Source organism: Delphinus delphis, chromosome 7, assembly GCF_949987515.2.
Source record: "Delphinus delphis chromosome 7, mDelDel1.2, whole genome shotgun sequence".
NCBI lineage: Eukaryota > Metazoa > Chordata > Mammalia > Artiodactyla > Delphinidae > Delphinus > Delphinus delphis.
Window position 1 is genome coordinate 11,094,642 of NC_082689.1, and position 23,667 is coordinate 11,118,308.

At 40.7% G+C, this 23,667-nt stretch overlaps 1 protein-coding gene across 2 annotated transcripts in view; it reads right to left on the reverse strand.

The window, feature by feature from the left end:
• Positions 1 to 22,711, reverse strand: part of DAW1 (dynein assembly factor with WD repeats 1) — a 30,988-nt gene extending 8,277 nt beyond the window's left edge. Inside the window, exons 1-10 of one of the 2 annotated variants that reach the window (XM_060015494.1) lie at positions 22,657 to 22,696; positions 17,928 to 18,000; positions 16,031 to 16,175; positions 14,609 to 14,667; positions 12,164 to 12,286; positions 11,438 to 11,537; positions 7,520 to 7,627; positions 5,893 to 5,999; positions 4,881 to 4,983; positions 3,975 to 4,089 (exon numbers count right to left, since the gene is read on the reverse strand). In XM_060015494.1, the coding sequence (XP_059871477.1) occupies positions 3,975 to 4,089; positions 4,881 to 4,983; positions 5,893 to 5,999; positions 7,520 to 7,627; positions 11,438 to 11,537; positions 12,164 to 12,286; positions 14,609 to 14,667; positions 16,031 to 16,175; positions 17,928 to 18,000; positions 22,657 to 22,696 (973 nt within the window). Of the gene's footprint in view, positions 1 to 3,974; positions 4,090 to 4,880; positions 4,984 to 5,892; positions 6,000 to 7,519; positions 7,628 to 11,437; positions 11,538 to 12,163; positions 12,287 to 14,608; positions 14,668 to 16,030; positions 16,176 to 17,927; positions 18,001 to 22,656 lie in introns of both variants that reach the window. The other variant, XM_060015493.1, reaches the window with a different exon arrangement.
• Positions 22,712 to 23,667: the final 956 nt, after the last annotated feature.

The following is a 23,667-nucleotide window of genomic DNA, read 5'->3' on the forward strand; positions in this document are numbered from 1 at the left end:
GAATGTAAATTGATACAGCCACTATGGAGGACAGTATGGAGGTTCCTTAAAAAACTAAAAATAGAATTACCATAGGACCCAGCAATCCCACTACTGGGCATATACCCAGAGAAAGCCATAATTCAAAAAGACACATGCACCCCAATGGTCACTGCAGCACTATTTACAATAGCCAGGTCATGGAAGTCACCCAAATGCCCATCGACAGATGAATGGATAAAGAAGATGTAGTACATATATACAATGGAATATTACTCAGCCATAAAAAGGAATGAAATATGGGTCATTTGTAGAGACACGGGTGGACTTAGAGACTGTCATACAGAGTGAAGTAAGTCAGAAAGAGAAAAACAAATATCGTGTATTAACGCATATATGTGGAATCTAGACAAATAGTACAGATCAACCGGTTTGCAGGGCAGAAATAGAAACACAGACGTAGAGAACAAACGTATGGACACTAAGGGGGGAGAGTGGGGTTGGTGGGGAGGTGGTGGTGGGATGAACTGGGAGATTGGGATTGTCCTATGTACACTAATATGTATAAAATAGATAACTAATAAAAAAATAAAATCTTTAAAAAATTTTTTTAAATAGAGAAAAAATTTTTAAAAAGAGTTTGTTAATAAGACAAAGAGATCCAGTATAGATTAGTACATTAAATTTTACAAAAGCATTTTTAAACTTCAGAAAACATAAAAATAATATAGCCTGAAATTGTAGTTTTTTATAAGATAGAAATATGAATAAGACACCAAAAATGTCAGCCTTCAGAGTAATTCCAGTGAAAATGAAAAAGCTGATAAATATAAAAAACCAGATTGTAGCTGCACAGGCAACTAACTCTGTTGAATGAGATCTAATTTTAAGAAGGGAATGAGGAGCAAAGACCAAGAGATAAATAAAGAAAAAAAATTGCTCTAAACATCAAGACTTAGGAGGGACAGAAGGAGAAGAGGTTTACAAAACAAAGAAAAGAAAAAGAGTTTTTTGGAAGTAATGTGTTACCGAACAAGGAAAGAATCACTGCTAGGGAAAATAACAGATGATAGAAAGGACAAAACTAAAAGAATCAAGCTTATATATTATTCTCATCCATCCGTCAGCATCCTGATTCCTTGTCCCTGCTTGTTTCTTCCCTCACAGCACTGACCAACTCCTGGCATTCTATATAATCTAATATTCTATATAAAACACATGCACAGTATCATTTATTGTCCCCCTGTCTACAACTTAGCTCCAGGAGGAAAGAGATTCCCATCTCTTTTGTTCATTGATATATCCTATGCTCCTAAAACTATTCCTGGCACAAAGTAGGTACTCCATATATATTTAGTGAATAGATTTTTTGTATAAATGAGAATGATATTTAAAATGAAAAGGGCAGATTAATTATAGTTAAGGGATGATTTTTAAAAGCAAAGATCTGTGAGAAGATGAGAAAGTAAATAGTTTAAAAAATAAAATTCTCCAGATTCAGGGTGTTTATATTCCAGGATGTAAAAAGGACATGTACGTATGATTAAAGGACCATGTTTGAAAAGTCCTAGTGAGTAAGAGAACGAGCATGCAAATATAATTTTGAAAAGGGAGACAATAATAAAGACTGTAATTAAAATGAATCACTGGCAAAATTCTACAACTGATTATAACACAAAGTAACTACTTAAAAGTATGTTAGTCACCAGGAGCAAATACAGGCAAAGAACAAGTGAATAAATCATGCCTGGGAAAAGCATTCCATTTTTGCCAGAATCTCTTAAAGGGCTGTTAAGGAATTTACACAAGCACGATGTAAAGTCACATATGGTCATTAAGAGAATTAAACATATGTGTAGCATCATATGTGATTATCAGAGAGGTGACTTAGACAGAGTGGAGGCTTGCTCATGTTGTCAGGGAAATGACACAGTCATACAGCAGCATGACATGCCTTCACAGGAGGTGACACAGACATAGCGTCACGTGTGGTTATCACAGAGATGATGCAGACATAGGCTGGCGTCAAGCATGGTCATGAGGGAGATGGCGCAAAGTCTAGGATCAAATGTGGTCATCAGAAAGATGAAGATAGAGTGTAGTATCGTATGTGTTCATCAGGGAGATGACCTAGACACAGCATAGTGTCTTACATTGTTGATGAGAAGATGACATGGACATAGTTTAGAATCAAGGAGATAGACATAGTGTCGCATGACACATGACCATTGATAAGATGGTCCAGATGTAATGCAGGATCGTACACGGTAGTCAGAATGTTGATGTAGACACACTGTGCACTGTGTGAGGATATCGAAGAGATAATGCAGCCATAGTACAGCATGATGTGTGGTTCTCAGAAGATGAAAAGACATAGTGTAACACTGTACAGTAATACATCCCAGCAAGCAGATAATGGAGACATAGTGTATAGTCATCTGTGGACTACAGGGAGGTGGCACATACAGAGTGTAACAACATATGTGGTTATCAGCAGGTGACACAGATATACTGCAGCACCATACATGGCCATCATGGATATGAAACAAGCTATATCATCACACACAGTTGTCTAGGAGATGATGCAGAATAGGGAAGCACTCCACATGCTTGTGAAGGAAATGACATAGACATGGTATAGCATCACCTTTAGTTTTCAAGGAGATGACATGCACACAGACATTCATAATACGGGATTATCAGAGAAAAATCTTATTTTAAATATCATACATAGTTATCCAAGAGATAATGCACCTAGAGTCTGTCATACAGAGTGAAGTAAGTCAGAAAGAGAAAGACAAATACCGTATGCTAACACATGTATATGGAATCTAAAAAAAAAAGAAAAGGTTCTGAGGAGCCTAGGGGCAGGACAGGAATAAAGACACAGATGCAGAGAATGGACTTGAGGAGACAGGGAGGGGGAAGGGTAAGCTGGGACAAAGTGACAGAGTGGCATGGATATATATACACTATCAAATGTAAAATAGCTAGCTAGTGGGAAGCAGCCGCATAGCACAGGGAGATCAGCTCGGTGCTTTGTGACCTCCTAGAGGGACGGGATAGGGAGGGTGGGAGGGAGATGCAAGAGGGAAGAGATATGGGGATATATGTATATGTATAGCTGATTCACTTTGTTATAAAGTAGAAACTAACACACCATTGTAAAGAAATTATACTCCAATAAAGATGTTAAAAAAAAGAGATAATGCAGTCATAATACAGCATCACATGTGCCTGCCAGACAGACTTTGCATATATAGCACTGCATCATATGTGGTTGTAAAGGTGACAACACAGACATACTACGGCATCACATAGTGTCATCAGTGCGATAAACGATAGCATAACAACATACATATTTACTTTAAAGGGATGTAGATATAGCGTAACTTCATTTGTTATTGTCAAGAAAATGATGCAAAGTATACAACTATACAGTGCTGTCAAGTAGACAATGAGACACAGTGTAGCATCAGACCGTGGTTACCAATAAGATCAGACAGACATGGTGTAGAATCCTAAGTGACATTCAGGAAAGTGATGTATAGCTCATTATATATGTTCATCATGATGATTCACTAGACATGTTAGAGCAGCGCATGTTATAAAGGAGACAATGCAGATTTATTATGGAACCATCAGTGGCAGTCAAGCTGATGAGAACAACATAGTGTAGCATAATGCATGGTCGTTAGGGGGAGATGACCCAAGATACACCAATATATATAGTTATCAAGGAGATGAAGATCTAGTTTAACATCATATGTGGCTGTCAAGGAGGTGATGCAGACATTCTATAGCATCACATGTGATTATCAAGAATATGATAGAGACCTAGTGTACTGACGTACATGGACATCATAGAGATGAGGCACATGTAGTTTCTATCATAGCTGGTCACCAGGGAGATGACCTACAGTGTAGAATCACACGTGTTTATCGAACAAAACATAAATCTCTCCATAAATTAAATGTACCGACAGATTACCTACCATCAGCCGAAGCCGTTGCAATAAGCTTTCCAGTGTAATCAAAACAGCTGTCTAGTATTTCATCACCATGGCCTGTCAATGTCGCCACACATTTTCCATCTGTAGCATCCCACAGCTGAAATTTTTTTTAAAAAAGAAGAAGATGACAAAGACTATGACTTCCTATCTAAAGTGCAAAGGTGGCCAGAAGTAGTCTTCACGACATGTTTATGGCTGGCTAAATTAACTGTGCCGAAATCATGTGTATAGTTTTCACATGTTTGTTCATTTTACCTTGATTCATGACCGGAGACCACAGCCAACCATCTAACAGGGCACACTTTGGACACAGAGAAGACCAAGGACAGACATTTAGAACGGGTAGACAAATCTGCCACTACATTAGGAAAAAAATCTCCAAGTGCATGCTTCTCTGATTGGAATGGAAGCATCCTCTTTTCATGCAAAGGGCATCAAATGGTAAAGAGCTTGATCTAAAACTACAATGCTAGAAAATGAAAAGCACATTAAGATTATAATACATTTGGTATATAACCTATATATCTAATAATAATTCTAGAACATAAGCTCTTAGCAACAGAAACGTAAAGGCATTGTGTTGAGACTTCGTGAAGTTCACTCTAATCGAAGTTTAATAAAGGAATAGAGGGGCATTAAACAAAAATAACGCGCCTTTTAAAATAATAAGATCTTTCAACACATTTAAATCAACTAAAACTATTTTACATTATAATTTCTTCAAACTTGGAGGATCAGAAACTTGAAATTTAAAAACTACCAATTGTTGATAAATTAATATCTTAATTTTATAGCACCTTTAAAATTTGTTAATGTTGCAATGAATACCTGACACAGTATAAAGTACAGACGTAAGAATTATAAAGCAAAGATATTTCTTGAGCTCACCATGCAGGTTCTGTCCATAGAGCCAGTTAATATCAGAGAGCAATCCCAGTTGAATAAGGCACTGCTGATCTCAGCACAATGCCCGATTAAGGTGTACACCTTCCTACAAAACGGAAATGGTTCAGACTGGCGAAAGATTCCTCAGTCAAGAATGTGTACAAAGAATGATCTCAAGCCATTGGTGTAAGAGTCTGAATTTTACTTTTCACAAAATAGTATCTATGATGACCAATCAAAGACGGCTTAACTGTAGCTCCAAAAAGAGTCAACTAGGCTACTAATTTCATTTCAGCAAAAAATATACTTAAACTTTTAACAACCCAAGATAACAACATTACTTAAGACAACACTTCAGAAAGGCATGGATAAAAAATAATAAAGGTAATCTGAAGTTCTAGAACTATTTTTACACCAGATAGGAGGACCCCTTGGTTGTTCAGAAACTACCCATCAGTTGTCTGAGAACCCTTCCTTCCCTCTCATTTCTTGTTGCAACCATGTTGATCGGTACCCCTGATAATTGGTCCCTCTATCAAAACGCAGACAAGTCCAAGAGTGGAGTTTTCCAACAAAAGTAGGCTAATTTAGTTAACTTCTTAGCAACTAGAACCAAAAATAATTAGGAAGGAAGTTGAAGTTCTTGGACAAAATTAAATCTGGGTCATTAGCCATGATTTTATTTATTCATGATACCCATGCCTACCATAATGACAAGCCATTGAAATCTGATTACATAGTACATGGAATAAATAATAGCTGTGTAACCAGGCTATTGTTAACATTCTCCTTTTATGTTACTGTTTGGCATTATTTCCTCAGAATTCCAAGGAAGCATATATTTTTGGTGGATCAGAAAAATCATTAAAGAATGAATTAATTTGCTTTCAATGTGTCCCTATTCCTATGGAATCCAAGGTAAAGAATAGATTTAACATTAAGCTGATAAATAACAAAGACTATCTTCTTAATCTTCTGATGCAGGTTAAAAAAAATTCTTAAAAATCAAGAATACCTTCCAGTATCAGCATCCCACACTGTAACTGTATGATCGAAAGACCCCGTAATGATTCTGTTTCCTGAGGTGTTAAAGGACAAAGAGATGATTTCAGCTGAGTGTCCCTAGAAAAAGACCAGATATCATCATGCATACCTGTAGATGAAATGATTTCTACAAATGTATAACATAATAGTCTAAAAGAAAATGCTAAAAAAGGCAAAGCTCTATAGGGAGAAGAGAGATCAGTGGCTGGCTGAATAGGGAGAGACTGCAAACAAGCTGAAATACGTTTATGTGCTCAGAATTTTAATGTTCAGCTCCATTTAATTTTAATAAAGGACACGTGTAGAGCAGGACACGCACCTTCCAACGCTCTTAGGCATTTATCTGAAAGAAGAGGCAGTGAAGAAGCGTGACCCACAGAAGTGATGAGTACGAAGATCAGGAAAAGTATACTTGCATGAATAAAACGAGGCTCTCTGATTTAAGAAAGAAAAACTCTTGGTGTTAGTTAAAAACACTGATTTTCCTCTTTTATTCTAGTCCATTTTAACTTTTTCTAGAAGGAGAACTTCTAGGAAAAGTTCTCCTAGAAAGCGGATCCTATTTTTTAAACCCATTTATAATCTGAAAGAATAAAATAATGTGATTTCCCATCCAATTGTCCCCACTGATTGCCACAGAGCATCACACTTTTTTGCTTGGTAGTTTTCGCTGAGGCGGGAAGAAGTGGAGGGTAGCAGTCATAGGATGGTTCTGGACGGACATGTGGTGGCGACAGACAGGGGCCCCTGCCGAACCACACCACCAGCATCCACTCTGCGGGCAGTGCCCTTTGGCCTTGTCACTTCCTGCCCCTTGCCCCTTATACTTCAGACTTTGTAATACCAGAGGCTTCTAAGGCTGGAGGTTAGAAAAGAAGGGAGTTTCTTTAAGAAATCTTCTGGCAGGTTCCTCCACTTCTGCCTCTTCCCAAAGGCCCCAGCCTCCATCTCCTTTGCTTTTAGCCAGGTAGGTGACCATAGGTTTTAAGCAATAGTTGGTACGGCTTACAGACTGAAGTTAGTCAAAATAAAAAGCCCATCTGGGCTTCCCCAGCACGTCCATTTAAGTCTTTGGGAATAGTCAGCAAACCAGCTGAAACACTCTTCTACTACAGTCTGAAAACCAATCACTCAAAAACATCTTCTAACTTAGAGTTCATTTTGTAATAAATATACAAATAAAAACAAACACAAGGGACTTCCCTGGTGGCACAGTGGTTAAGAATCCACCCGCCAATGCAGGCGACACAGGTTTGATCCCTGGTCTGGGAAGATCCCACATGCCACGGAGCAACTAAGCCCGTGTGCCACAACTAGAGAAGCCTGCGTGCCACAACTACTGAAGCCCGCGTGCCTAGAACCCGTGCTCTGCAACAAAAGAAGCCACTGCAATGAGAAGCCCGTGCACCGCAACGAAGAGTAGCCACCGCTCGCCACAACTAGAGAAAGCCCACGCGCAGCAACGAAGACCCAACACAGCCAAAAATAAAAATTAATTAATTTATTTATTAAAAAAAAACCCACAAGTAAAAGGCTTACCCAAAGGAATAGCTAATGAAAATGTAAAACTCTTGATGTTATTAACATTAGTAACATACTGTGAGAGTGAACACTTCCTCTCCATTCTGAATGTCCCACAGTTTGGCCGTTGTGTCCATACTTCCAGTAGCCACCAATGTGCTTTGAGGATTAAACGATAAACACACCTGAATTACATGAAACGAGAGAGATGTTAGAAAGATAGAGTTTTACATTGTTAATTCTAATATAGAAAAGCTTGGAGACGTGATTCTCTCAGCAGATTCAGCCTAATTCTTTGTACAGATATGCAGCAAAATACCAGATACGAGTAGCCATTTATCTGCAGGTAGATCCTGACGCATTCTCCTCTTGAGAAGAGGCTGCTGTTCTCCCACATCACCCAGCTCAGGCTTGGAGAGGCACTGGCTCCCCTTAGTCACTTCCAGACCATAGAAGAACAAGAACAAAAGCAAAGCCCAGCTCCTTTGAGATTCATGCTATCTGGCTCCCATCCTTTTTTTTTCGGCCACGACGCGGGGCATGTGGGACCTTAGTTGCCCAACCAGGGATCACTCCCACGGCAACACCCTTACCTTGATGTCACCTTTTCTAGAAGATTCACTACCAATACACCAGTCTCTAGTTACAATTTCCCAATACTTCTACCTTCTCTCTTCCTTACCAAGCCTCCCCTCCAACCTCCCCATAGGATACCTTCCATTTCATGTAAACCCCTCTCTTTTCTCCTGGCCCATTATCCCCCATTCAAATGACACCTGGAAGCATCACTCCTGCCAGCATCCCAAAACTCCAAGTCCCTGTCTTTTCACCTGCACTCTTCATATAACTCCTAAAAACTTGTATCAATCTGGGATTTTATCTCTCATTTGCCTGCCCTACCCTCAACCAAGGCAGTTGAAGAAAACAGTATAGCAGATACTAGTGATGTTCATTCATGTCTTCTGTCCTCAGCTGTGGCCTCAGTAGCTTTCCCTATTTTGTCTAACACGCCTCGGATTCAATATATTCTCCCATTCCCCATTTTTGCCTCCGCTCCCATCCTCATTCCTCCTCAGCAGATAACCTGGCCTCCTAATACTTCCCTGAAAAAACTTACCTATCAGTTGAGAACTTCCTCCCCTGGCCCCCACTTTCCTTTCCTCCAGTCTCAGATTCAGAGGGATCACTTTGCCATTTTAAGACACTATGTTCCCTGTACACCTAGGAGAGATGAGCCCACCAACTTCCCCTTCCCTCTAGCAGGAGCCGGATCCTTTCCAGTGGCCTATAAGTACGCTTGAGCTCTTCCCACATGAAAACAAATCCTCCCTTGACTCAACATATCCATTTTTTAACTACCTTTATTTCCCCTTTACAACCAAATTCCTTGGAAAAATAGCCTACCATCACTCACTGCCCATCTTCCACTCTTCAACTCTACTGGAACTCCATGTCCAGTTGAGAGGCTTGTTGGTCTTGACCATCTCACTTAACATTCCTGAGGTTCTCGATATTTTCTTCCTTCTTGACTGCTTTGATAGTGCTCTGCTTTTCTTCTCTAACTTCTTGTCTCCTTTATTGTATCTTTTAAATTTTTCTCTTCTCCATCTTCCCAAGATCCCACCAGTTTTCTCCCTACAGTCTACCTTTCCCTTTGGGAAATTTCAATTGTTCGGTGGTTTCTACTGCCACCCAGATGCCGGTGACTCACACATCCACGTCTTTTGCCCAGATCTCACTGCTCGGTTCGGCCCCAAAGAGCCAACTGCCAAATGGATGCCTCTGTTTGGCCATCACACAGGGAGACCTTAATCACTCTGTCTAAGACATGCAAATCACACAAAGAATCCTGCTTCTCTCTTATGTACAGACTTGGTGAATGGCGCTGCCAGCTGCCTGAGTCTGAAATCAGGGAACCACCCTAAATGCTTTGTTTGCTTCATGCCTCGTGTCTACTTGGTGACCCAGTCCTCCTCCTTCCACCCCTGACCTCTCTCACATTCGCCTCACCAGCCTCACAACAGAGCTTTGTCATCTTTGCTTGGGTGGCTACAAGATCCCCACTGGCCCATATTTCTGATATTATCCGCTGCCCATTTCTCCTTCACAATGGCAAAAGAATGATCTTCCCAAAATGCAAAGCTGACCATGCATGTCCCTTCCCAGCTGAAAAGTCTCAACAGCATGGCAATATCTCCAGGATGAAGTCCCCATTCCTTAGCATAGCATTTAAGACCCTTTAGAAATCTACAAGAAGGCCTCCCCTGCCTCCCTCACTTCAATCACACAAAGGCTGGGATGTGGCTTTGCAGGGTTACAGGTGTGCCAGGCACTGGCACATTTAGCCCAGACAGCTGGGCAGCACCAGAGATCCCCGCCAGTCACCTCTAACTGTGGGAGCGGCTCTTCCCAGCGTGTGCATCTCCGTATGAGCACCTTCTGTGCGCGGAAGGCTGGGAAGCGCTGCCCTGGATGCTCAGAGCCACTTGAGTTCTAAGCACAAACCACGATTACACACCTCCTCTGGGCGTTTGCTGCTGCAGCTCCCTCTGCCTGGAACGCACCTGCCACCTCTCTGCAGAGTCTTTCCTGAATACCAGTCCTGGCCATGGAGGCTTGGCCACTCCCTCTGTGCCCTCACTGAACTCCCCGCCAACTTCTGGCCCACCTACAACACATCTCTAAACTTATCCATGGACACCTCTACTCCCTCTACAAGACTGCAAAATCCCTGGGGGACCAAGAACTACATCCGATTCTGTTTGGTACCCCACACACATAGGCCAGGGCTTCACACAGTCAATGCTTAGTAAACATTCATTGGATTGATGTTGTTGACTACGAAAAATACGAAACGTCTTCCTAGGAACTATAAATAAAGAAACCTTTTCAAAATTCCAAGAGAGTATGAAAACATGGCCACACTAGGAGAATGAGGATTCTGTCTTTCTTATGACCCTGGACAAATTACTTAAGCTCTCTATACCTCAGCATCCTTAACTGTAAAATGGGGAAATATCTACCCCTTACGGCTGTTATGAGAAACAACTAAGCTAATATATGTAAAGGGCTTAGGACGGTGCTTCAGGCATGTTGAGTGCCACTAAAGGGTCAGTTACAATTTCTAACTGCAGTATCCCCAGTGTTTAGCAAAGTACCTTGAACATAGCGTGAGCTCTTGTTGGATGAACATACGATGAATTTGAAGGATGAATATAAATAAATTTTTATTCCTAAAATAAGTAGACTGTTTATTTTTAAAAGCTATCACTTGTTCTATAGTGTGCCAATTATCTCACTAATTGTTATAAGATGTAACACAGAATTGGCCAAGGACAAGGGCTTCCCAATAGTGAGAGCCATTTCGAGTATCAAACTATTTATGCAAATTTGAGTTCTAATTATATCCAGAAAACAATCAGCTTAGATATCTTACATGATATAAAAAAGTTATTTTAAAAGCTACTTTAAGAACTTCGTCAACCCTCATCACGTCAGTCCTCTAAAGACAAGTCAGTGAAAGAGGAAAAGTCAGGTTGGATATTGTGTTCATATACTTATCCCATCATTTACCTACTTAGTCAAAGCAGGATACGGGGCTTTTACAGCATCGGCAAGATATTAAGACTAGAGTAGTTTATAAATTATATCAATACCACCATACATGATACATAGAAACTGAAAATATCAGATAGGCTTTAAAATTAATTATAAAGGTATAGCCACTGCTTTTACAATGAAATTCTAAAAAGAAATAACAATGATGTGATGTGCCAGTGTAAGTTCATCAGTTGTAATATACGTACCACCCTGATGGGGATGCTGATGATGGAGCATGCCGCGGAGGGGAAAGGTGAGAAACCTTTGTACTTTTTACTCAATTTTCCTGTCAACCTAAAACTGCTCTAAAAAATAAGTTCTACTGAAAAAAGAGGAAAGTAAAACAAAACAAAAAGAATGACAACATAAAAATATAATAAAATAAATATACTCACTATTTCTGCTGTATGACCCCTAAAGGTATGGTAACAGTTTCCGGTTTCTACACTCCATAGTTTACACGTCTTATCAAAGGATCCAGTGGCAATTTTGTCACTAAGATTTAAAAAGAATATATATGGAATTTGGAAGCAAATTCAACCACAGTATTTGATATACTGAATTAAGAGAAGAGATATTAATACATGGATCTCTATCTACTCAGAAGTTTATTTCACTTTTAAAATAATAACCTATCCAGTAAATCAACTATACTCCAATATAGAATAAAAATTTTTTAAAAATAAAATGAAACAACAAGCAATCTTATATCTATTTCAGTGAACTCTATAACAAAACAGAGTTCTAATTTTTGAATAGTATCAGTTTACATATTCAGCCCAGTGCTATAAACATCAGCAGGAACTTGCTGTCAGAGAGCTCCCAAGGGCAGAGAGTCAGCCCTGCAAAAGCCTGAACGCTTACTCACCTCTTTACTACTGTGTGAACCTGGGAAGGGTATCTGAACTTTATATACGTTATATGAAACCAGCAATACCTATCCCAAAGCTCCTTTAAGCACTGAAGAAGGTATTTAAGAGGTTTTCAAAGCACATGTCAGGCACTCAATAACTTTTAGTTCTTTGTCTTCCTCTTTTCCTTCCCCAATAGATAGAGGGAGACATGAATAAAAGAATGAATGGATTAATAAGGAATAACTGTACAAGTGAATGTCTTTTTACCCATAAGGATTGTTGAATGCTACGGCATAAACCACATTCCTGTGACCCTCCAGGGTGTGAAGTTCCTCTCCAGAGGCAGTGTCCCAGAGTTTGCATGTCCGATCATAGCTTCCTGTGATAAAGCTAACACAAGCAATATAAATACACCACAAGGTGAAACTAGCAATGTGTTAATAAAGACCTCATTGCTTTTGCCTGCAAAATTATAACCCCATTTACCTTGCTTTTTACAATGGAAGTTGTGAAGGCAGAACAAACAAATTGGGAGCAATATCTAACCTTTGACCTGGAAACTTTCCAATTTTAACCCAAACCCAAAAAGGAGTTACTAGTTACTAAATAAAATAAAGAGTAATCCTTCCAATAATCATTCTTACAATATAAATAGTTATATCATTAAATAATGTTAATAATCAGTAACATTTTCTGAAACTCTAATATATCTCAACAAATAACATCATTCTTCCCGTTGGTCAGACCATAAAGTCTTAGCATCACCTTTGATGCCTCTCTTTCCCTCACATCCCACACACAATCTATCAGTAAATTCTATTAGCCCAGTCTCAGAATACATCCCTAGTACATCCCTTCTCACCAGCTCCATTGTCTCCATCTCTTGCCCAAACAAATAAAACCACCTTCTAATAGGGCTTGACTCACACATGTCCCTTACAAATCTATTTCCCTCACCAAAATTGGATTTATTTTGTTTAACCTTCCTCAGATGGCTTCCCAGTGATCTAGAGGAAAATTCAAACTTTGCTTGTGGTCCGCAAGGCCAGCAGTCCTGGCTACACCTGGGACCTCAACTTCTCCCGAGAGCACACCCTGATCAGCCATATTCCCCTTCCCACTAGTCTCTGAAGAACTGTATTGTTTCTTTCATACATGCTAGTTCTTCTACCCGCCTGGTTTACCACCATCATCCCTAGGCCCTGGAACATGACTGACACACTAAGTGTTCAACAAATATTTGTTTAATATTTAACAATCCTTTAACGTGACTATTCTACTATAGGACTCGTTAGTATCAATATATTGACCTCTAACAGCTTAAATTAAGAGTATCTGAGTTATTCCTTAAATACTCCATTAGGAAAAATATTTCCCAAGCACAGAACAAAAAGCACAAAATTGAAAAGCCAGTCTTAATGACAAGTGGTTATGATAAAAGGTGAAACAAATTCTGATCTGCACCCAGCTAAACAGCAAGGCTGACAAGGCAGTATATCTGTGGTTCTCTTCTAGGCATTTTCCTCCTAACTTCTTGGGGAATGTAAATTGGTATGGTCATTATGCAACAGAGGATGGTGGTTACCAAAAAAAATTAAAAATAGAACTACCATATGATCCAGCAATCTCATTTCTGGGTATATATCCAAAGGAAACAAAATCAGGATCTCATAGCGATACCTGCACTCCTATGTTCACTGCAGCATTATTCACTATAGCCGAGATATGGAAATAACCTGAATATCTGTCAAAGGATGAATAGGTGAAGAAAATATGGTGCATATATATGTTTACAATGAAATATCATTCGGCCATGAGAAAGAAGGACATCCTGCCATTTGCTACTGCATGGATGAACCTGAAGGACATGATGCTAAGTGAAATAAGCCAGACACAGAAGGACAAATACCATATGATCTCACTTGTATGTGCAATCTAAACAACAACAAAGTTGAACTCACAGAAGCAGAGAGTAGAACAGCAGTTACCAGGGACTGGGGAGGAGAAATGGGAAGACATTGGTCAAAGGGTACAAAGTTGCAGTTACACAGAATGAATAAGCCTAGAGATCTAACGTACAGGCATGATGACTACAGTTAATAATACTGTATTGAATGCCGGAAATATGCTGAAAGAATAGATGTCAGGTGCCCTCATCACACACACAAAAGATGGTAACTATGGAGATGAGATGTTAATTAACTTGACTGTAGTTATCATTTCACTATGTATATTTATATCAAATCATCCTGTTGTATTCCTTACATGTATACTTTTATTTTAAAACTTTTATCCCTTGATTATTAAAAATTAGAAATAAAGAATAGAAATAGACAGAGACTTACACATAGAAATAAAGAACCAGAACACAGAGGATTTTAGGGCAGTGAAACTGCTCTGTGTGATCCCACAACAGTGGGTATATGTCATTATACATTTGCCAACCTGCAGAATGTACAAAACCAAGAGTCAACCCTAATGTAAACTATGAACTTTTCGTGATAATGATGTGTCGCTATCAATATCGGCTACAACTGTAACAGATGCAGGTCTTGGTGGGGGACGCTGATGGTGAGGGAAGCTGTGTGCAGGGGCACAAGGCAGACGCTTTATAGGAAACCTCTGTACCTTCTGCTCAGTTTTGCTGTGAACCTAAAGCTGCTCTAAAAAATAAAGTCTAATAAACTGTTTTAAATAAACAGAGAACCTTACCATGAGCCTGATTTATTAAGTGCAACGTTAGTCAATGGCAGTATATGTGCTCTGAGAACCTTCAATGAAAGAAAACACCACTTATTTTAAACTCAAACAAAATTTTTCAGTTCATTCATTTTAACTGCAAACCAATGAAGACACTCAAATGTGTCTTAATTATACATAATAAATGGACAATATCAAATATCTGAACAAATGAGAAAACTACATTGGACCTTCTATTATTAAGACTACTAACACATTTGGTGGTTACAACTAATTACAGAAACATAATAGGATCTGTGTTTTCCATCAATTTACCTTTAGATAGATTATGGCTATAAAATACCAAATAGCACTAATTTATATTTTCTTTCACATATTGCACATGGTTTTGTATATATGCATAAACAGTGTATATAGGAAATAAACTCAATATGTTTCAAATACAGATTTACAATGTAGCATTACTTTTTGAATCTTAAAGCTCCTTCAGAGTCAGGATACGTTGTGTTATTTATCTTTCCATCCCTACATTGTCTAGCACATAGGGGACGCTTAATATTTATTGAATGAATATACTTAAATTGGATCGTCTGTTTATGGACAGAGTGATTGGCTAGACTGGGACGGTCCCAGTTATGTGTACTGCCAGAGTGTAACTATTAATAGTGTCCTCTTTCACTATCAAAAATGTTCCCTTTGGTGGATAAATTACAAGGTCATGCGTTATAGAGCTCATATTTGAAGTTAAATAGTGCCACCTACTGGACAAAGAGCTATTACAAGAATAACCATCCTCTCGTGAATGGAACAGATGAATACAGGTTGCTTGAATATTTTGCATCAGACAAAATAAGCTGAGTATTTAATAATAAGTCTACTTAAGTCATAACAAATAAAATCAGTGTAATATAAAGCAGTTCTAGAATAAATCATTAAATTTTGTTAAATAATAAAGAAAAAAATAAAAGCTGTTCTTGAATAAATGACATTTGTTTTAATTTAGTCACCAAAATACTACAGGAAAATAAGCATATTTTCATTGAATTAAATTATGCAATCTATGTCAATAAATAATTTGCTAAAATATAGTTTAGTTCACATGGAAGCAGAAAATTTGAAATATTGATCCACCATGAAACATGTCTTAATATTACTCTAACTGGAAAAAATTTTAATTATTCAATAACTTAGATTATCCTTTAGATTTATCATTATAAAGAAAAGTTAAAGTTACTAGTACAAATCTTTATTGAACCTGTTAAGAAGTAAATTTTTGAATTTCATTCATTCATTCAACGAACATTTATTAAGACTTAGCAAAAATATGTGAGGAACTGAGGAAAAGAGAAAACACGATTTGTACTTTACCTCAGATTAATAGAACACCAATTAATTCATTGAAGTTCTTCTTAGTATCTTTAAAACAGACATTACCTTAAAAAGATAGAATTTGTGGTTGCTGTACTGTCCGAGTTTATTTTGTAACCTCTGTATTAAAAGTTTGACCTGGTTTGCTCGTGAAGCTGTGATTAGAGGTTCTGCTTTCTGTATCTCTTGTACTAAGGCATTGACATCTGTACTGAAATTCACCAAGAATAAAAAAGTTATTTTTGTCTTTGTCAAAAATTGCATATACATTTATTACATAAAGGATTATATAGCTTTATGAAGCATAAGATTTATAAAATGTCAACAACACCATCATTTTTACCAAGAGATTTCTGGGGGAAAAAAAAACCACAGAAATCACTGAAGAGCACTGTGTCACAGATGACAGCTGCTTGGGTTCTCTCCAATGCCTTTCCATGAACTGAGATTTCTCCTGAGGAAGGTGTACAAAGATTCTCATTGCTTACCTAAGAAGGCCAAGTGCATACTGCTTCTGAACAAGAGCTCTTTTTCCTTATTTTTTTCCTGTTTCTTTTAAATGAACATATATTTCTTTTAAATGAACATATATTAAATGTGTCATTTAATCCTATAACAACCCTCTAATTTAACGCGTTTTCACAACTATTTTAGTGATGAAGAAACTGAGGCTCAGAAAGGTTAGGTTTGCAATATTTTTAGGGAAAGAGAAAGTACCTAACCAAAAACAAACATTCAAAGAATTACTATTATTATTATTATTGGATTTCTTATGGGCTATAACATTATGTCCCTGAAAGAGAACTGGTGTGAAAAGTACAGGTTCAAGTTTTCCCCAGTATTCAAATAATCTACAGCAATCATGGTAAATTTTGCTAGTCCAGAATAATATTAATTCAAGACAAATATTAACGTCTGTATACCACAAAACATCCAAAATAGGGTCATTTTGCAAAACATGTCACAAATGCGTATCGAGAAAGGACTCGGGGCCCAGCTGCCGTGAGGGAGGTGGTGGTTGGCTGACAGCCTCCAGCTGCAGCTTCTTCAGGATCCATGTTAGTGTCTGAGCCCACGGCTTGCTCTTACCCACAGCCCTTGGCCGCTGGCTAGGCAAGGGGGCCGCGCAAGAGCCTGGCCACTTCTGCCCCATAAGGGGGTCCTCAAACCCGCAAGCTTTGTTCCGAGCTCCCCCACGGGCTGGAGAGACTCTTGTCAAACCTGCATCATCATCAAGGTTGATGTCTCCTCCTGCCCAGACGTGCCTCATCCTCTGATCTGTCCCAGGTGTCACTTCCCAGTAACCTTGTACCCACCTACTTCTGTTTCAGCATCTGCTTCCCAGAAATGTGAAATCTGATAAGCATCCTCCTTCTGTTCACAAATAAACACAGGCTGAGCTCCAGTTTTGTGCAAGGCACTGAGCTAGGAGACCATTCATTCAACTAACATTTATTACCTACCATAGGTTGAGTCCTGGGAGTGTCAGGGTACGGTCCCAGCTCTCAAGAAACACAGTCTTTCAGAATAAAAGTGAATATTTGGAATGGAAATGAATCAGAGATGTTTCACAATGATGACTTTGAAAAACTCAGTTGTCAAAACAGTTATACTTACATAAGAATTAAAAAGATAATAATGCCTCTTGGAAAGGTTTCCAACAAATGTTATGAATCAAAACAGATTTCCAAACTAAAAGGTTTATTTTTTTTCTTTTTAAATATGGTTGGTTTGGGAAGAAGAAGAAGAAAGATTGATGATCCTTTTTCTACTTCCTCCTCATTCAGCAAGACATTCAAATAAAATTCAACAAAACAAACAGGAAATAATATACCCCGGAACAATTTAATTAGTAATGCATTGTCTGTAGCTTACGCAGCTCATCCACACACCACCCTATGTCAGGGTCTCCCCATCACAATTTTGGATATGAAATACATATTGCATTATATAGCTAACTTACCTGGTACGGAGATCGAGCAGATCTATGGATTTGGTCTTTAGTTGTCCACTTTCTTCATATTCCAACATAATTCCTAAGAAATAAACAAATATTAAGTTATAAAACACTTACGATCACAGCCTATGCCAAAAGTTAACCTACTTTGACATAATTTTTTCATTTTTGTTTTTCCATTTTTCTACATAAAACATATGCAGTGATGTCTGATTTCAAAACAAGATGGTGTAGACCCACTTTTCCTTGGTCTGTCCTCTAAATACACTTGAAATCATTCAGCAGGCAATGCTAAAATAATTGAAAGTTGGATAGAAAAAGGTGGATGGATAGGGGCCTCAGGATTTGAGGAATGACAACACGGTGAGTTCCCTGGGTTTTCTTTTCATTTCACATGTATCCCAACAGTGGGGACCAAAAGGACTGGCAGCCTGAAACCACCGAAAAGCACAGATATCAAAACATCAAAAAACAACAAAAAAGCTTGCTTTCTGTGGCCAACGGACAAGGAAAAGAGAAGTCAGACAAAGTACTGATGAGGAACCCTGAACTGCTCCACCACGGGGGCCCCTGCAGGCAGTCCCACCCACCAGTGGAAGCCCTGGGCTGTCCCAGTCCCCACTGCAAAGCTCGGCCCCAGTGCAATCTCATCTGCCTGCAAGAGCTGGAGCAGCAAAGCCGCAGACCTTCACATATCCCTGCTCCTCAGCTGCTGTCTGAGGGGGCCATCTGATCTGCCTACAGCAGCATCAGCGAAGTCCCAGGACCTCCCAGACCCCATTCCACAGCAAAGCACCAAAGCAGCGTCTCCCTGCCTTTCAACCAGTGGCACAACCAGGCCCAGGGGCTTGTCCTCCACCCCCCGAAGGTCACACAGTGAGAACAGGCACACTGGGGACATACCTTCTGCCCCTGCAGGTGGCACCAGAGAAGAGTGAGCAGGAGTCTTGCTAAGACAAAGCAAAGCAGGAGTCTTACACCAGAAAAACAAATTAGACCAGAATAACATGGCAAAAGCTCAGAAAACTAAAGTATCACTGTAATTAAAGCCCACAGAAGCAGACCAGAACCTATGTACTAAACCTAAACATGGTGACGGCATGCCAAAATAGATGTAGGTGGGATCAAGAGTCTCCAGGATACAATAAACAGTCACTCAGGGCTTCCCTGGTGGCGCAGTGGTTGAGAGTCCGCCTGCCGATGCAGGGGATGCGGGTTCGTGCCCCGGTCCGGGAAGATCCCACATGCCGCGGAGCGGCTGGGCCCGTGAGCCATGGCCACTGAGCCTGCGCGTCCGGAGCCTGTGCTCCACAACGGGAGAGGCCACAACAGTGAGAGGCCCGCGTACCGCAAAAAAAAAAAAAAAAAAAAAAAAAAAAAAGTCACTCTTCACAATAAGAACCAGAGAAAGACAATCAATAAATGCCAATATGGAGATGAATCAGATACTGGAACTAATGACAAGGATTTCAAAGGAGGTATCATAAAAATGCTTCAGGGGCTTCCCTGGCTTTCCAGTGGTTAAGACTCCACACTTCCAATGCAGCGGGCGCGGGTTCAATCCCTGGTCAGGGAACTAAGATCCCACAAGCCACACGGCACGGCCAGAAAAAAAAAAAAAAAAAAATGCTTCAGCAGTCGTTTACAGATTCACTTGAAACAAATAAATGAAAAATCTCAGAAAATAAATAGAAGTTATTGAAATAAATCAAATGGGAATTATGGTATTATGAAAAATACAGTAACCAAAATGGAAAACATGCTGAATAGGCTCAGTAGTAGAGCAGAGATGACAAAGCATAGAATCAGTGAACTTGAAGACTAATCAACAGAATATATTCAAGCTGAACAACAGAGAGATAACAGACTGAAAAAAATGTGAACAGAGCCTCTATCATACCACCTCTATGGATATGGACCAGCGGACTTGAAATGTTTTGGCCTCAGGACTAATTTACACGTTTTTAATTATTGGGAATTGGGGGTTTTCTAATACTTTCCACATTAAAATTGAAATTTTAAAAACATATTTACTAAATTGTTGTAAAATAGCAATAATAAATTCATAGCATGTTAATATAAATAGCATATTTTATTGAAATAACTATATTTACTCCCCTCACCCAAAAAAATGTAAGAAAAGTAGCATTGTTTTACACTTTTGCAGATCTCTTTAATATCTAGCTTAACTAAAGACGGCTGGATTCTCATCTCTGCTTCTGCATTTAAGCTGTTGCTATAGGTTGTTTTAAATATAATATAAGAAAAAATCTGGGTCATACACAGATACGTAGTTGGAAAATGGAGGAATATTTTAATCAGTTTTTTGTGTAATTTTGGATATTCTTCTTCGATACTACTTTAAAACTCAACAAATGGTAGTTTTTATAAAGACCGGTTGCAATTCCGAGTCTGAAACCACATCAATGAACTCTTCAGACCCGGTTACATTAAAAGCCATTGGTCTATCTCACACTTTCAATTTCTTTTACCACGTGTGGTTTACAACATCATGCGTCAGATATTTGAAAAATGTTAGTTTACTGAGTTCTAAATGTGCGCATATTTCATCATACAATATCCAAAAAATCACATTTGTTAATACCAATATCTATCATCAGAAAACTCTTTTACTGTTGGTAAGCTGTTAAGCTTATGATTTAGATACAAATTTCCTGGTGTTCTAATTCTCGCTCTGAAAGCTCAAATTTTATCACTGGCAAGAAATATTGACAGTTTTGCTTGAAAATTTCAGACTCACTTTGTTCATTTTCAAGAAAATGTCTGCCATACATACAAGTCTGAAAACCATGTTTATTTCTGTCTTTCACGTAAAAACGGTGTTCCATGAAAAAAATGGCTAGTTCATCTTTCAGCTCAAACACGTGCACAAGCACATTCCTCAAGATAAGGATCGTACATCACTTTGCAGCAGAAGCACCTCAGGAGAACTTTCTACTTCATCACCCAGAAAACACGTACCCACATGTCAGTATTTCACTACGTTAATAAGTGTTATTGCTTCACCAAGGACATTCTTAAGTAAAACTAAGGGCTTCTGGGTGTTTGTGTGTTTGTCTGTTTCTCCTATTGCAAGTGTGTCAGTGAGGAATACAATGGCCATTGTTAGAGTTCGGTGCCACTGCTAGATTTGTAGTCAGGCACCAGCGGTTTCACCTGCCATTGCTTTTGCACCACTAGGGCAAATATCTACACCGTGAAAAAAAGAAAATGATATCTTAGTGTTATTACAAAAAGAGATTTGACATTGAGGCCCCCAATGAAAGGATCTGAGGGCCCCAAGAGTCCCCTTACACTTTGAGAATCACTGCAACAGACTATAATTTGACGTAATAGACATGATTCCAGCAGCATTTCGGATCAAGAGAGAACAGGAAACTCTGTCAAAACACTGTATTTAGGGGCTTCCCTGGTGGCGCAGTGGTTGAGAGTTCACTTGCCGAAGCAAAGGACGCGGGTTCGTGCCCCGGTCCGGGAAGATCCCACATGCCGCGGAGCGGCTGGGCCCGTGAGCCATGGCCCCTGAGCCTGCGCGTCTGGAGCCTGTGCTCCGCAACGGGAGAGGCCACAACAGTGAGAGGCCCGCGTACCGCAAAGTCCCATGACAAGGAGCACAAAGTGTGTACAGAGTAGACCTTGAGTAAATGTGCTGATTGATTGATACGTACAGTCTGGAATTCAGTCACTAAGGTAATATGCTTATTAAGTATGCATTTTTCTTTTTATACTCAACACACCTTGACTTATTCTGGTGCGTTTAAAATAAAAATCAATGTGGTCCTTGTCGGTGTCTTCCCTTCCAGAAACCAATATTCCACCACTAATCACCCCCTATCCCTCCCCGTTCACTTCATTCCTAAGTAACCAGAAAGCATTATGACTCAGCAATTTAAAAGTTTAAAGACTTCCTGAGGGCTTCCCTGGTGGCGCAGTGGTTGAGAGTCCGCCTGCCAATGCGGGGGACAGGGGTTCGTGCCCTGGTCCGGGAGGATCCCACATGCCGCGGAGCGGCTGGGCCCGTGAACCATGGCCGCTGGGCCTGCGCGTCCGGAGCCTGTGCTCCGCAACGGGAGAGACCACGTCGGTGAGAGGCCCGCGTACCGCAGGAAAAAAAAAAAAAAAAAAAATCAATGTGGTCCTTGTCGGTGTCTTCCCTTCCAGAAACCAATATTCCACCACTAATCACCCCCTATCCCTCCCCGTTCACTTCATTCCTAAGTAACCAGAAAGCATTATGACTCAGCAATTTAAAAGTTTAAAGACTTCCTGAGGGGCTTCCCGGGTGGCGCAGTGGTTGAGAGTCCGCCTGCCAAAGCAGGGGACGCGGGTTCGTGCCCCCGTCCGGGAGGAACACACATACCTCGGAGCGGCTGGGCCCGTGAGCCGCGGAGTGGCTGGGCCCGTGAGCCATGGCCGCTGGGCCTGCGCGTCCGGAGCCTGTGCTCCGCAACGGGAGAGGCCACGCCGGTGAGAGGCCCAAGTACCGCAAAAAAAAAACAAACAAAAAAAAACTGAAAGAGTCTTTTTAAAACTTTTGAGGAACAGAGTCCAGCATCCGAAGCAGTGAGGGGCCCAAGTTAGGAAGCACCAGGCTTCCCGTCCCACAGGGATCACTCGTTCTGGACCCCACCTCTCGGGTTCCCGCACCCTCCTCTGCCCCAGACCCTCCTGGTGCAGGTTCTCACAAGAGGGCAGAGCGGGGCCCGGCCTGTACCTGGCGGGTAATACCGGAGCAGGAGGCCCTTGAGCTTCATTCTTTCGCCGGGGAACCACCGGCCGACTGACTTGGTCGTCATGGAAACGGCCAAACAGCGGAAGGCGCCGGCGCGCATGCGCGCGCGCCGCAGAAAGCTCCCGGGACTCGGGGCCTAGAGCCCAAGATCTTGGGGTGCATCCTGAAGCTCAGGCGTCCCGGGGCTGGCGGGGGGGAGGGGGTCCGGGATATGCTCGGGCGCAGAGCGCGCCCTGCCCTCCCCCCCACCTACATCTGCCTCGGGGTTCCCGAGGGCGGGCGCCGGGTTCCGGGAGCCGCTCAAGGAGTGCGCTCCTGCCCGCGCCGCGGCCACCGGAATCTACACCCTTTGGTGTCTGGGGTGGGTGGGACGAGGGCCACTCGTGTCTTCAGTAAGGGAGACCTCAGAAGGGGCGAGGCGCGGCCGAGGACCAAGGGCCTCAGCTACAGTCTGGGCCACACGCACTTTAACCCATTGGGTTTCCAATACTGAAGGGTGGGAGAAATATCCCGCGCTCGGTTACTGTTCTCTGCCCCTCATGCCCTGTCCCTGTCCTCACAAAAGAAAAATGACCTCGACGTAATCGCCTACATTTCCAGTGCCATGCACTGCGCCAAGCGCTCTATCCGGTATACTCACAGTGCACCCAAGGTCACAGAGAAGCAGGTGGGAAGGCAGACGTGTCAGAAGCCTATACCTGGAAGCCTCCACCTATGGAGGCTGCACCTATGCTCCTAACCCTGGGTTTAAGGCTTTGGAGGCCTTCTTTTGACTTGTTCTGTTTCTTGCCAGCATGGGTTCTTTGCCTGGCATGTTGAGTTTCCATCAGGAAGACTGTGGACGGGAAGAGTCAGCTAACCAGATTGTCAATTTCCTTTAAGGAATTTGGCCTAAATCCCTAAATTAGAATTTCCCAAATTTAAGCAATTCCTGAGTTACGTTCATAGCCTTGGGCCACAGCGCCTTATCAGCTGCATACCTAAGGGTTTTCT